General features: G+C 39.1%; 1 protein-coding gene across 2 annotated transcripts in view; it reads left to right on the top strand.

The window, feature by feature from the left end:
- Window positions 1-15,949, top strand: part of LOC127413525 (fibroblast growth factor receptor 2-like) — a 74,247-nt gene that overhangs the window by 15,016 nt on the left and 43,282 nt on the right. For both annotated transcript variants that reach the window (XM_051650737.1, XM_051650736.1), the window contains exons 3-6: window positions 7,693-7,959; window positions 9,110-9,184; window positions 12,716-12,885; window positions 15,449-15,572. In XM_051650737.1, coding sequence (XP_051506697.1) covers window positions 7,693-7,959; window positions 9,110-9,184; window positions 12,716-12,885; window positions 15,449-15,572 — 636 coding nt within the window. The remainder of the gene's footprint in view (window positions 1-7,692; window positions 7,960-9,109; window positions 9,185-12,715; window positions 12,886-15,448; window positions 15,573-15,949) is intronic.

Below are 15,949 nucleotides of genomic sequence, written 5' to 3'. Positions count from 1 at the left end.
AAAAAACAATCTGGGTTAGAGTGAGGCACTTACAAGTGAATGGGGCCAATCTGTGAATGTTAAAATACTCACTGTTTCAAAAGTATAGCCACAAGATGTAAACAAAAAGCCTGTTAACATAATTTTAGTGTGATGATTGATGATCACTGTTTTTTTATGTAACATTATATCCAATTGTACTATTTCGTTGCCTTGACGACATAACGTCGTAGACCCTAAAACCCTAAAACAACCGTAAAAATTACGATTTAAACAACTTTACAGCTCAAATAATACACAGAAGAATTAGTGTTATTATAAAATTATAAGCTTCACATTTTTGCCTTTAAACCCTCCAAAAAATGGGCCCTGTTCACTTCCATTGCAAGTGCATCACTGTAACTTTGATTTTGCATTTTTTAAAGAAAAGGAGGGATGAGTCAAAGTTCATTTCATTGGTGATCAACATTATACAACGAAATGCTTAATATTCGTTTAAATGTAAGAACTACATTACTGTGAAAATAAATAGTTTTTCACCAACATTGATAATTTTATCTGATGACTCAACCAAATCGTTGAATCAGTTTTGAGTCAATTAATTGAAATGGACTGTAAACTGATTCTTGTAAATAAATAAAAAATTACCTAATCTAACAATATTTTTGCTACTGACGTTTAAATCAGAGACGCTATGAAAACATATCTGTCTTAATGCTCTAATACTTACTAATTGTGAGAAAAGAAAAGATCGTGAAACAAATCCAACGAAAAAAAGTCTTAAGGAAACTCAACGTCCAAATAAAAAGTGCTCTAAAATTGTTGCGATTTTCCACTAGCAAAATCATTGCAAATATATCGTGAATATTTTACCCAGCGCTTGTTTTGTGAGAAGTTTTCTTTTAAATATGCAGCTGTTTGAATAATGTTATTGTTGTTTTCTTAGGTGTCAACAAATTTGATTGTTAAATCAACTAAAAGTGGTTGGAAAAAACCCTGCAATTAATAATTTGGACACATTGGAGAGCTTTTTTCTCTCTCTCTCTCTCTCTCTCTCTCTCTCTCTCTCTCTCTCTGTTAACTGCATGTGCTACTTAATATTTTCCACCACTTAAATCTGTTGCGGCTGTTCACTACTCATTAGCATCTTATCTAATTTTCCAGTATGTACTAGAAGTTTAGTGAGATAATGATGTCCACTGGTTATGCTACAGTCTGTTAGCATGTATGTAAAAAACAGAGCCACATTCTTGTTGTTTTTCATCGGGGCTTGAGTGGGAGAAGGCCTCGTACATTTTTTTTTCCACATTTACCTTTAATTGTACAATAGAGGGAAACATGCAGCCAATAACAGTTAACTATCTGCTGGTCAAACAGAATCCTTCCAGAAAAAGCATGGCAATGAATACTAATTCCATCAATCAACAGCAAAGTTCATTGTAAGCGAAAAGGCATAAAGGAAAAGGTAATTGTTTATGGAGTAGCTGTAAAACAGGAACTCGACTTGTGTAGGGCAGCGTGCCTGGGGAGAGAGTGTAGACCTTCTAGCACACTCCAAAGCCCTTGAGGACTGAGCGTAAGTCATATGACTTTCCCGTCTGCCGGTGTGTAGTTGAATCTGCAATATACACATGCACAATAGGGCAAGAACGTGCAGGAAGAAAGGTGTGTTAGTATGGGAAGGGTTGGGAGGATCTCGACACCACTAATTATATTTTGTGTCTTGACAAGTCTGACCATGTCTGTCCAAACATCTCGCTTTTAATGTTTGTGTCTTTTTGTGCTCTGGAAAGCTGTGCGGTCTTTCTCAGTTCATGTTAACCATAGTTTACACATAGCATCTCTCACATTTTCTTCATAAAATTTAAAAATCTAGTTTTAAGTTCACTTTTTGAGAATAATAGTTGGTAATGCTGAAGAACCACTGTTTTATCGTAGTAAAATTAACTAGACCATCTACAGCATTTTGGTGGAAACTATGGTTGCCATAATTGCCAAGTGTTTCCAGAAAAAAATAAAATAAAAATACAGTACTCATATACACATACCTTATAACACATTTGCATCCACTTTTCGCTATTAAAAAAGTAGAACATGGCCTACTAGCCAAATTACTGGACAATTAAACGTCTTGGTTACATACGTAACCTTGGTTCCCTGAGGGCACTGCATATGATCGCTGTGGGACACGCTATCAATGAGGTGCATCGCAGTCCAACCGGCAGGTCATTTCGGTGAGGTTCGGTGGGGTCTATCCTGTCTAAAGTTCAGGCAGTATGCAGGGTTGGGCGGGTTACTTTTGAAATGTATTCTACAACAGATTACAGAATACATGCTGTAAAATGTAATTTGTAACGTATTTCATTAGATTACTCAAGGTCAGTAACGTATTCTAAATACTTTGGATTACTTCTTCAGCGCTGGTAGATTTTTCAATTGTTCTGCCAGTACAGTGAGACAAAATACACATGTTAAAAATACATTCTCTGAAAAACTTAAATATCTTATGCAGTGTTGTTTCTAAAACAATATAAATCAAACTGATTTTGTTTGAAGGATTTTTAGATATTTTTACAGGAAAACAATAAAAACATTATTATCAAGAATATGATTTTTGCCCTAATATCAAAGGTCTTACTAGAAAAAAAGAAATTATGATCCAATGTGAATTTTCTTGATAAAAAAATATGATCGTGCCTGGTAACGTGCATGTAAAATGGCTGGAAATAGCATTTTATCTTAGCGTAAAGCTGACAATTTACACAAGATTTATTTCTATTTCTTCTGCTCCAAACTTACTTCAAACTTACTTCTCTGTCTGCTCGTATGAATGTAACACATCATAAGAAAGTGTTTCACCGCTGTTCAAATGCACTTTGGATTGCATCATTCATATGTATAAATGTTTTCCATCTGAAAGGACTAAATATTAAATGAAACAAATGACAATAAAATGCAAAGTAATCTCTTCAGTAATCAAAATACTTTTTGAATGTAACTGTATTCTAATTACCAATGATTTAAATTGTAACTGTAGTGGAATACAGTTACTTATATTTTGTATTTTAAATACGTATTCCCGCTACATGTATTCCGTTACTCCCCAACCCTGGGCATATGAAGTATCCGATGTCTTACAGGGCATGCAAATCACAGACCAACAGGGCATGCAAATCACAGACCAACAGGGCATGCAAATCACAGACTCTCTTAAACGATGCCAATGCCACTAGAAGTGCCGTCTTGAGAGTCAAAAAAATTGTAATTGAGTAATTGTTGTCAAGGGCTCGAACGGAGCACCCAAGATTGCCTCTAAAATAACAGATAAACCCCATAAAGGAACATGGACGCGACGAAAAGGTCTTAGCCTGTGTACCCCACGCATAATGCGAGAGACAAGAGAATGTCTACCGACAGAGACTCCATTGATAAGCACATGTTCAGCCGCTATAGCGGCAACATAAACTTTAAGTGTTGCTGGGGCAAACTTAAAATTCCAGCACTGTACCGACAGGGCAGTGAATTGGATTTTCACTTCACGCTGTACACCAAGAAGCAAAAATATGCCACTTAAACGTATATATAGCCTCCTCGGTGATGGAGCTCTAGCATTTAGAATGGTATCAACCACAGCAGGGGATAAACCATCATTCAAAAGAGCGCTCCGTTGAGGGGCCACACCCATAACTTCTACAAGTCCAGCCGAGGGTGCCAAATGCTGCCCCGCACCTGAGACAACATGTTTGCTTGAGTCCAATTTCCCAAGGCGTCTTTTCCAGGAGAGAGACCAGAGTCGAAAAATACGGCGACACTAACAGAAACCGAACCCGATCCTCCCGAACCCTCTGCAGAACTGCGTGCAGCAGACTGATTGGTGGAAATGTGTAAAGACACACTATCGGCCACTGATGCGCCAGTGCATCAATGCCCAGTGGTGCCGGGGGTGAAAGAGAAAACCAGAGGGGACAGTGCGACGTCTCGCTTGAAGCAAACAGGTCCACTTCCGCTCTGCTGAACCTCCTCCAGATTTGTTCCATAATCTGAGGATGTAATTTCCATTCTCTGGGCGTCAGACCTTGTCTGGACAGGAGATCCGCCCCCAAGTTCAACTGGCCCGGAACATGTACGACTCATAGAGATAGTACATTGTCCCTCGCCCACAGAAGAATGCAACATGCCAGCCTTAGTATGGCACGAGAGCACACCCCTCCCTAGCGATTGATGTAGGACACCACCGTCCTGTTGTCCAACTGAATGAGGACATGACTGTCCTGAATCTCCGGAAGGAAAAACCTTAACACCAGCGGCACCATGAGCATCTCCAGCCAGTTTATATGCCAATATTGCCACTGGCCCGTCTAGACTCATAGGCTGGATGACCTTTGTGTACAGCGCCCCAACCCGTGGAGGAGGCGTCTGTTGTTATCACCTTGCGGCGACACACCTGTCTCAACGGAACACCCAACATCAGAAGGCGAGTCCGTTTCCATGGCAGCAGAGTTTGGTAGCACCCACATGCCACTCTGAAGGGATGATGTGCATGCATCAGTGGTTGAAGTCCCTTTGTGGAGTTCATCCAGCACTGAAAAGGTCTCGGATGCGGCATGCCCAGGGGAATGACAGTGGACGCCACAATCATGAGCCCCAGAAGCCTGAACACATCCCACTCTGAACATCAGTAGACACTGGTGTAATGACAGAATGCAAGCTGGAGACAGGCGTGCCTGCATCGCTTGCGAGTCCAGCTTCACATCTAGAAACAGAGTCTGTTGCCCTGGCAACAGGATGCTTTTTGTCTAGGTTTACATGCAGCCCTAGATTGCTCAAACGGCTGAGAACGACATCTCGATGTTGGGCAACCAAAGTCTCTGAGTGATTTAACACCAACCAATCATCGAGATAATTCAAAATGCAGATGCCTTGAAGCCTCAAGTGTCTCAGAGCTGCATCCATGAATTTTGTGAAAATACGTGGTGCCAGTGCAAGTCCAAACAGAAGGACGCAAAATTGGCATGCTTTGCCCCCAAAAGCAAATCTGAGAAAATGCCTGTTTTGTTTCGGCACAATCTGAATATGGAAATAAGCGTCCTTCAAATCTATTGTCACAAACCTTACATGCTTGCCTCTCAAAAGGGAGAAAAATAATCCTTGCTTCGCCGTGAGTCACTAGAAACAAACACAGACTGTGTCTGTGGTCTGGATTTAATCATCTAACTGTGTTAATTGCCCTGAAATCTAATATATGTGCTGGTGTTGCTCATACTGTATGAAAAGCATTGTTCCCTTCTGTACTAGCAAGTGTTGATGGCTCTGAAGAAAAATAAAATAGCAATTTTGACCTCATTTGATCATGTAACATCAAGGTGACTCACTTGTGGACTGTTTGTTGTGTTATGTTATGTGACTTTAATCGTTATATATCATTCTACCCAAAGGATAATGTAAATTGAATGGATAGGATTTCTTTCCTGAATTTCAACATTCTACAGAGTAATCCAACATACTGATTGGGGCGTTTGATTTCAATCCCTGTTGGCTTTGCTCTTAATGAAGTCTCAGTTGAATTGGTTTATTTGGCTTGAATTCTTAATGATATGATCCCCGCCACCCCAACGAGTAGTTTTTTTTTTTAATAGCTGATGACCAAATATGACAAAGACAAAGTAGCTGAATTTAAATGTGAAATGGGTCATTTTTATTTACACTTTGATTTTGCTTAACATAAATTGGTTAGAAGGAGGCAGAAAGTCTTGCAAACAAAAGTATCGCCTAGATCAACTCGTTCCTCAGTGCGAGTTGCTCCATGGGGTGGATCGAGGGAAAGGTTGGTTGGACTGCAAAACCATTGTGTGTAGATCCAACAGCTGTCTGAAAAGAGCGACATCCATGCCACCATCGAAAAATTGAGCAGAGATAGCAGTTTTTTTTACTGGAATCGTTACTGGGACCGTTAAGGAACCGGAATCATTAAGAGGAATCGGAATCAGAACCGGAATCGTAAAATTCCTTATGATTCACAACCCTACTTGTAATGTTTGGAAAAAAAACACATGGAAATTGCTCTGAAATGTATGCTATGTCAATGACGTCCTTACATGCTTGCCACTCAAAAGGGAGAAAAATAATCCTCGTTTTGCCATGAGTTGCTTGAAACAAACACGGGCTTAGACAATTTGTGCACTGAAGAACAGAAAATCTGACTCGATAAACATTGCAATTTTTACCTCATTCGATCGTGTAACATCAAGGTGACTCACTTGTGGACTGTTTGTTGTGTTACGTTATGTGACGTTATTTATCATTCTACCCAAAGGATATTGTGAATTGAATGGATAGGATTTCTTTCCTGAATTCCAACATTCTACGGAGGAATCTAACATACTGATTGGGGCGTTTGATTTCAATTCCTTTTGGCTTTGCTCTCAATGAAGTCTCAGTTGAATTGGTTTATTTGGCTTGAATTCTTAATCATATGATCCCCACCACCCCAACTATCAGTTGACTGATATGTTTATTTTTATAGCCGGCAACCAAATATGACAAAGACAAAGTAGCTGAATTTAAAGGTGAAATGGGTCATTTTTATTTATAGTTTGATTTTACCTCCCTCCCCTCACACCCCCAATCCTAAAACTGGATATGTGGTACTTTCAAAACATTGCAATACTTTTTTGAGTATCCCAACATAGCAACAATGCTTCAACCAATACGGTGAGGGGGGTGTTCAATAAACCTATTTGAAAACGGTCATTATTTTTACATTTTCATTTGGTGGTGCTAGTGGGGCAGAAATGATCCACTTCATCTTTTAAATTTAGAATTATTTGACAAATGTTTACTCAAAATTCACAAAAAATCTATACATTTTGGAATTGACATGGGTCAACCTGGCACAGTTATTGTCTCAGATTTTCCTATCTTTAATATCTTATTTTAAAGGCTTGTCAGCATTTCCCATCATCCTCTCTTGGTTTACATTTATATTTAGCAGACACTTTTATACAAAGCACCTTACAGTGCATTATATGTATACATTTGATCAGTTTGAGTGTTCCCTGGGAATCAAACCCCTGATGCTGGTGTTGCTAGCGCCATGCTCTACCAGTTGAGCTACAGGAACCATTTGCCAGGATAGTTATTGCGGAGACTGCAATACCGCAAGTGCATAATTATTGAAAATGGGATAAACATGCAATAACAGGGCTTAATTCTAAGGCACAAGGTCGAGGTTAAAGTGACAGGGAAATGAAAGCCAAAGGCGCTGTTTATTAAATGAACAAATATTGAGCGCTATTTCTCTGCTGGCATACTTTTAATGTCAACAATCTGCTAATGCCACCCTCTTTCCTACTGGTACAGCTGCATGCTTCCAGAATCACTCTGTATACATGATTCACAGCTAATGGGGTGCTCTGAGGTGGCTATATTTGGGATAATTGTGGTTTACAAAGTATGGTTTGCTTAAATGAATAGTTCACTCTAAATGAAAATTCATTTATGGGTGAACTGTCGCTTTAAATGATACTCTGAAGCCTCTTTTCTCAATATAACTCACTCTAATCACTGTAGGGTTGCCAGGTTATTATGGTGTAGTGTTTTTTTTTCATCTTACACTCATGCTTGTTTTTTTCTCTCCCACCTATCTTTCTCTTTTCCTGTGCACCCTATCACCCCTTTCCTCTTGCCCTTTTCTATTTTTTCCTTGCTCTGCAGAGCCTCAAACCAAAATCCAAAACTCTAAGCCCACCCTGTGCTCGGTGCACCCGGGCGAACTTCTCAAGCTCAGCTGCCCCCTGCCTGAGGCGACCGCCATCGTTTGGACTAAAGACGGCTCCTCGCTTGGCCCGGACAACCGCACGCTCATAGATCAGGAGTGGCTACAAATTCGCGACGCCACCCCTAAGGACTCCGGCCTGTACGTGTGCAGTGCCGCAGGCTCGCAGGCCGGTGATGTGCTTTGCTTCATCGTAAATGTAACAGGTAAGACATTCGTCTGCCAAAGGTGGTGCCAGTGAGTAATTATATTCTACAGTTTTTTTTTCACATCTCATCCATCACTGTCTGGGCTGTAATTCTGAGAGGATTCTATTTTATTCCTTATTAATGTGTGTAGTGCATAGTTACAGTTTCTCAGTCACTTCACAATGCAGTGATTTTGGAAAATACTTTGTAATCTTTAAGATTACTGTGCATGCCCAATTTGGCTGTACATACTGATGTTGGGATATGTTGGTATTGTTTTTTCACAACATTTGTTGGCTCTGTGTCCATTTACGATTAAAGGTGAAGTGTATAATGTCGGAGCCTCTAGTGGCACCAAATGGAATTGCAATATTTTTGTTTTCGAGGCCGTTTGTGCCAGCCACAACAACATTGGTTCAACCAATGGTTTGAGTTTAAGGCGGAACTACCTGTTTGTTCGAACTATGCCAGATGGAGGGAGTGTTTGAAATTTGTGTGAAAACACTCATTATATTATATATAGTATAGTTCAGTGATATAGTATAGATGTATAGTATAAAAAACTCATTGTAGCAGTGGTTCTCAAATCTTTTTTGGATGAACGCTCCCCTATTTTTGTAATTATACTGTAAACAGTAGTGAAATAGTATAGAAAATACTCATTATGGTATATATAGTGCAGTATAGTTATATAGTATGGATGTGAAGTATAGAAAACACTCATAGCATAGTATAGTATAGTATAGTATAGTATAGTATAGTATAGTATAGTGATATAGTATATATAGATTTATTATAGTGGGGCAAAAATTACTTTACCTTTTGTTTTAGGTGAGAAGCCTGTTGTTAGCCGATTTCCTTTTCTTTCTTGTGTCATCTCATTATGTCTGATATTGTATTAAGTCATTCGGAATGCCTGTTAAGCCTTGTTTAAATCAAAAGAAATTGTTATAATCATTGTATAAATGTTTAGTTTTTGATGTTTGTTTTTTAGCTAGCTTAATTTACATAATAGATATAGTGGTGTAGTAACGTAATAGCGATGTGGACATTATGGCACCATTGGCTACATTTTCTAATGTTTCTTCAAATGGTTGATTAATAATAGTTTGCATAGAGGGTGACAGTATTCCATAGAAGGTTACAATATTGCCGGTGCTCTCTGCAGATGCCATCTCATCCGGCGATGATGAGGACGACACGGAGCGAACGGACTATGTCGGGGCAGATGGAGAACAAATGCGTGAGTATGGGTAACGGGGGCAGAACACTGAGTACCATATGAAAAATACTTATAGTTCCAATACTAATGAAGAGGAGTTGTTATAGACACAACACAAGGTCTTGCGTATTACTGTCATCTATTAGCGAGGTTGTTTGTTGTGTCACTAAAAGCCAACACATTTTCTTCATTCGGTGAGGCATTTTGTGTCATGTTTGTCATGTAGTTGGTCATTAAAACCCCACTCTGGGTTATACCGACAGAAAGCATTTGAGTCAGATGTTAACCATGTCACTAAACAATTTCAGCAAAGACACATTCCAAGAATTCCAGGGCCCCGTCATTCCATGTCTTACCCTCCCCTTCTTTACTGGGCTCTGTTTTGTTTACCTGCTGGGAGATGTATTTGGGATTGGGCAATGCTCAGAGAATTGCAAAAAGAAAAGATAGAGGTGGCATGTAATATGGAAGAAGTTCACAAAAGTTGCAATTGCAAATAAGTTTAAGGGTTTCAAGTCTTGTTTTATGTCTCCATGCACTTTGCCCCTTTGAAATATTTTTTCCAGTTAAAGTGAACACTACATATTATTCACAACCTACATCTGTAATGTGATGTATTTAGAAGAAAACAAGAAAAAAAAATGTAGAGTGGAACTTGATTAATCCATTGGAAATTGATTGGATCATGACATTTTCTCTTTATGACTGTTGGTTGGTTGGGGAAGGTTGAAAAATAAGGGGTTTGGTGATGTCAGGCAAAAAAGAATGTCATTTCAGAGGTGGAACAAATTTGATAAAAGATTAAGGCCACATCCACACTAATCAGTTTTTGTTTGAGAACTCCGTTTTCAGTTTCCTAACATCACTGTTGTCTAAAGTATGCAGAATTTGAGAGTGATTTTGAGTGACTGAGAGAAAAACGCTGATCCAGTGTGTATGAGAGGCGCAAAGTAGCAAAATCAATGTATTTTCAAATGAAAATGTATTAGTGTGGACATGACCTAAGAAGACAGACCTTTCTTTTTCTTTGGATTAACATTCACCGATGACTTGAACTTCGCTCATTTGATAATTAATTGAGAAAGTTGGAGGCACAAAAGAAGCCATGACAGGTTAGAGAAGGATATTGACTAGATTTCCACTCTTGAAACAAGCACCATACCCAACAAAATCTGTTTTGAATTGTGCAAAACTAAATATTAAAGAGGGTGGTTGGAAAGAGAGGCGGAGCAAAGTCTTTCAACTAATAGGCTCTGGTTTGGATCTGGACCAACACTTTTTGTGTATGCTTTGGAGGTCTGGCCTTTGGCCGCGTGTGATTGGAGTTTAGGCGGGTTTGTGTGTGTGTGTGTGTGTGTGTGTGTGGGGGGGGGGGGGGGGTGTTAGGGTGTTGAGCATTCAGTGGGTTGGATTTCTGCCTAGTTGAACCACTTAGAACTCTTTGATATTTCTTCGCAAAAGGGGTCCTCAACAACACCACTCTCAAAAACAGATTTTTTTCTCTCTCATGAGAAAGTTTCCTTTTTTGTGAGATGCTTTACCTGAGATGAAGTGGACTGGAGTAGACAACAACACTGAGATTGTTATGGAATTAGCTTCTGGGATGTCTCAATGTTTCTGTTTACCGACTGGCCAGGAATTTCATGAACCTTTCTTTGAAGAAACCAATGGTATTTTGTACCCATTGGGAAAAAAATTACAAATGAGATCTCAGTTGTTTCCCCTAAAAAGCACTGACATTAAATGGAGAGCATATGGAAACTTGTTTTCTTTTTCCTGAGCAAAAAGAGCCCAGCAGTTTTACATGTGTCTCTGTAGTTCTAGATAAGATCTCAACTATGTTTCAAACTGTGCTCAAATTTGCCAAGACACTAAAGTCAGAGATTTCAATATGAATTAAAACATTTCTCATCAAATTCTTCTAAGACCAAATGATCCAGTCTGTGCTATCCACAGCTCCTATGGCATTTTAGGAGAAACATCTGAGACAAAGTTGACAGTGATAGCTGAGAACACACAATGGTTGGAAGAACGACTGAAAAAGGCTGTAGGTTAGTCAGAGCACCAATCCGGGTCAGTGAATGGTTAGTCCATCTTTCACAGGTGGTCACCTGCTTTGGGGTTTTGGCACGCCCGGGCAGATGGCTTTGGATCTTTGACCCTACCGCTCCAATGTCTGAGGGTCATTCTCATCTTCTTCCTGTTCTCACTGAATGCTTAGCCATTAAATAGTTCAAAGGAGCCAAGCTTACAGACGTGCAGTCTGCTTGGTCATTGAGGTCAAAGAGAGCGACTCTTGCGAAAGAATTCCCAGGAGATGAGATTAAAATTTGGGTGGTGAGTAAAAAAGTAAAGATAGCTAGATGTTAAAAGGAAAGGGTTGGGTTGAGAACCAATTAGCATGCCTTCATGCTGAAGGGAAGACATTTGTTTACACATTTGATATCAAGTTGTTTTTAATCTTCCGGTTAGCATCTCTTTAGAACAAAAGAAATTGAATGTGATGGTCCAGTTCTTTTTTGGCAAACCGCTGAGCTTTTGGACAGAATCTTTTTTTTCTCCTATTCTGTCGTGGATTTAGAGCAAACCGAAATATGTTTTTATTTAAGCCGTCACTATGAATCGCAGGGTTCCATTAACCACATGGACGGCGCAGTCATGCGGTGCTGCAAGTGTGAATAACTGTTTTGATTTGCATCCGTGGTCATGCCTTCCTATTTCCTCTCGCTGAGTTTCAGACAGGGTCCTGCTTTCTTTCTCTCTGTCTGCGCCAGGACATACTTCTTTTGGGCTTTTGGGAGTGAAACAAAATGGAACTCATTGTTTTGTTTTAATTCCCTAGTACTTAAACCAGCCTAAGCTGTTTTGCTGGTCTTAGCTGGTGGTCTAGCTGGTCTCCCAACCTTGCCAAGCTTGTCTTAAGCTGGTTTAGCTCCCAGCCTGACCAGCTAACAAGTGTCCAATACCTTTCTAAAAATGAGCAAACAGACCAGCTTTACCTGGCTGGGGGACCAGCTCAGACCAGCAAACCATCTTAGGATGGTTTAAGCTGTTTTTCATCTTAGTTGTCAGTTGATAGCAAGTCTTTGTTGGCATGTTAGCATGTCTTTGCGTCATTGAGTGCATAACAGTTGCACAAGGCTGTATCACATTTTCATAACTTAAAATTAATTCATTAATTGTGCAGTCCTAATGCTGATTATAAAACATAAGTATTAAAGTTGTTACTTCAAACTTGGCAAGATCTGCAGTACTCTAATTTAAGTGGCCTCCAAAGTGCATTCTACTGTGACATCCATAGCCACTGTTTTTGCCTTCGATCTTGGATTTTTCATAAACAAAGATATTGTAATACATGTTTGATTTCAGGGGTAGATGTATGAACTACTGGTGGAAGCACAGATAATAAACCTCTAGTTTGCATAGAGGATTGACGTGATGCATATCAAAGCTGCTTTGCAACTTGAAGCAATCTTAGGAAGCTTCGCGATAAAAAAAATATACAGTGGAAGATGAAAATAGTTGGTTATAATTGCTCCTCCTTGTCTGCAGGGGCACCGTATTGGACCTCGCCGGACAAGATGGAGAAGAAGCTACATGCAGTACCGGCGGCCAACACTGTGAAGTTTCGGTGCGCAGCTGCAGGGAACCCCAAACCCAAGATGCGCTGGCTGAAAAACGGGAAACCCTTCCGACAGGAGGATCGTATGGGCGGCTACAAGGTCAGACATCTTCACTACTGCAGTTCAACCATTGTTTTTGGACATTTACCAAGGCAAATACCATTGTACATGAATATGATAATCATTGAGTTTCATGGTATATCAAAGCATTAAAAAGCTGCTGAAAAACACTGGGTCTTGGTTAAAGTGTAATAGATGTGTGTGGCGTTTGGCCGATGAACCCCGATCATTGTCTGTTTACTCTGGAAACACAACAGAGGGTCGTTCACTAATGATTGAGCAGCCATGTGCTCACGCTCGATTGAACTGTAGGTACAGATATGAGCTGAATGACTCACTATAAGACGATGGAATGTTTCATTCAATTATCCATAGTCATATTGTCATTTACAGTAATTGCAGACAAAATTCCTTTTATAAAGTCAGTTTTTACTTTTCACTCTATGAAATTCTGTTGTCTATTCTGGATACTGTATTTAATCAGAGAAACCATTTATGATTTTCCTTCCTTCTCACTGATGATTTGACATATACCTTTGACTTTATTTATATGCTCTGAACATATCTGAGGCATAGCATCATGGTAAATAATTTTATTTCCTCTAACCAGGAAATGAGTTGGAGAGGCTCTGCTGCTTTAAAACCCTCAAGTGTCTCTGACCTGATGAACTTTATTTTGATTGGACTCTGTCAGGAGGTTTGAGGGAATATTTAGACCATTTTGCTAAAGAGAAAGAGGTGTTAAATTTCAGTCAAGAAATCAGTTGTCTTAGTCGTACTCTGGTGCAAATAATGATACGATTTTGATTATTAGTGATAAAATGTGATAATTAATGAGTGTTAATGATTGGTTATGATATAATAAATCATCTCCAGATTCAACATGGACATATAATTTCTTTAATAATTTAAAAATTAATATTTGAAATTAAAAATTAAAATGAAAAATGAAATGAAAATATAATTGATATACAATATATACACTGGCGGCCAAAAGTTTGTAATAATGTACAGATTTTGCTCTTATGGAAAGAAATTGGTACTTTTATTCACCAAAGTGGCATTCAACTGATCACTTTGGTGAATTAAAGTACCAATTTCCTTCTGAAACAGCAAAATCTGTACATTATTCCAAACTTTTGGCCGCTAGTGTATATATACATCGATCAGCCACAACATCAAAACCACCTGCCTAATATTGTGTAGGTGCCCCTCGTGCTGCCAAAACAGCACCAACCCGCATCTCAGAATAGCAATCAGAGAATCTATTCTTCTCTCCACAATTGTACAGAGTGGTTATGTGAGTTACCGTAGACTTTGTCAGTTCGAACCAGTCTGGCCATTCTCTGTTGTCCTCTCTCATCAACAAGGCATTTCCATCCACAGAACTGCCGCTCACTGGATGTTTTTTGTTTTTGGCACCATTCTGAGTAAATTCTAGAGACTGTTGTGTGTGAAAATCCCAGAAGATCAGCAGTTACAGAAATACTCAAACCAGCCCATCTGGCACCAACAATTAAATTGTATCATTTAATTTAATTTTTTAATTTTGGCACACACTACTAATTACTTTTTGTGGCAATTAAATAGTTACTTAACAACTAATTAGTTCCAGCTGTGTGGAATTACTTTGGTTTAGAATAACTGAAAGTATAAGATAAGATATGAAAATGATACCATACAAGAAAACATTGTTATGGATGAACTACATAAACTGCATTGCCTCAGGTACAGAAACTCCCAGTTTGTCTCAGAGCGCTGAGGGTCTCTAGAGGCTCTGGAGTGAGTCCACAGAAGAGACACTCGATTTTGACGAGAGCTGCATTCCTAAGGTGGGGGCAGGAGCACGCTCGTCCGTCGGCATGACAATATTACTTTTCCCAGGATGCTCTCACTTGAAAACCCATGTTTTTTGGTCCAGTTTCTCTCTCCTGTCTGTCGTCAGTACTACTGTCAGATTTGTCCTCCGTTTCTATGACATCACCAATTTTGGACAGTAGCATTGCTACGAATAGTGAAGCGATTAGTTTAACTAACATTTTTCAGTAGCAAAGTAGTGTCTCTAGTTTTTACTTCATGTAGATTTTCAGTAGCAAATCTATTTTATAGTGTTGGGATAGTTTTGACAAACGCTACTACAATGTTAGCTTATATTTTCCCTTATTCTTTTGGAGATGTTTTTTTTTTTTTCTGCTTTCTAATAAACATCAGTTCAAAATACAGCTTACTATTTTTTTATTATTTATTAAAAAATGAAGTAGCTTAAATATATCAAGCTACGTTTTTCCATTAAGCTTGTAAACTAGCTGCTTTCTACAAATGCTTAGCTTTTAGCCTAGCTAAGCTGATTTTATTTCTAGAGTTAGCTGGTAGCATAGCTAACTCCATTTTTTGATTAGCCTTCCCAACTCTGGACATCACAAATAGGTTTAAAGTTGAGAATAATTGTTCTAGAGTCTAGCCTGGAGTTTTGTTCGAGATAAATGTGATGTCTAATGGAATAAAACAAAAATGCTGTATTATTCACAAAACGTGAACATTGCTAAAACAACTCGAAAACACTCATTAAACAGTTCACAATGTGTCCTGTTGTACTATGCAGGTTCGACACCAGCACTGGACTCTAATTATGGAGAGCGTCGTTCCCTCTGATAAAGGCAACTACACCTGCCTGGTTGAGAATGCATACGGCTCCATCAACCACACTTACACCCTGGATGTAGTGGGTGAGTACAGTTTTCATGCTTTTGTGTGTGTGTGTGTGACACTTTTTTTGCAGGGAAAATGGGTTGTTTGAACCCCACACACATAATTTTTTGGTAATGTTTAGCCCAATTGGAACTGGTTAAAATGTAAATGTAAAACAGCTCTTTTCTGGGGTATTAGAAGAACCTGAAAGTGTCACCATGCAGCGTTTGATTGTAAACAGTAATTATATCAATAGATGTATCCTATCTGATCACTAAACAAATCTACATTTTTAAATGCACCCACCCATGCACACAGACACATAGAAAACGCAGACATTCAATGACATAGGCTCATACACACACAATTAATTGCTCCCTATGTAGGGCCCCTGTTCTGGGTTAAGTAAAAGCAG

Source organism: Myxocyprinus asiaticus, chromosome 23, assembly GCF_019703515.2.
Source record: "Myxocyprinus asiaticus isolate MX2 ecotype Aquarium Trade chromosome 23, UBuf_Myxa_2, whole genome shotgun sequence".
Lineage (NCBI taxonomy): Eukaryota > Metazoa > Chordata > Actinopteri > Cypriniformes > Catostomidae > Myxocyprinus > Myxocyprinus asiaticus.
Note: the sequence above shows the minus strand (reverse complement) of the source record. Positions and strands in the feature narration are given on the sequence as shown.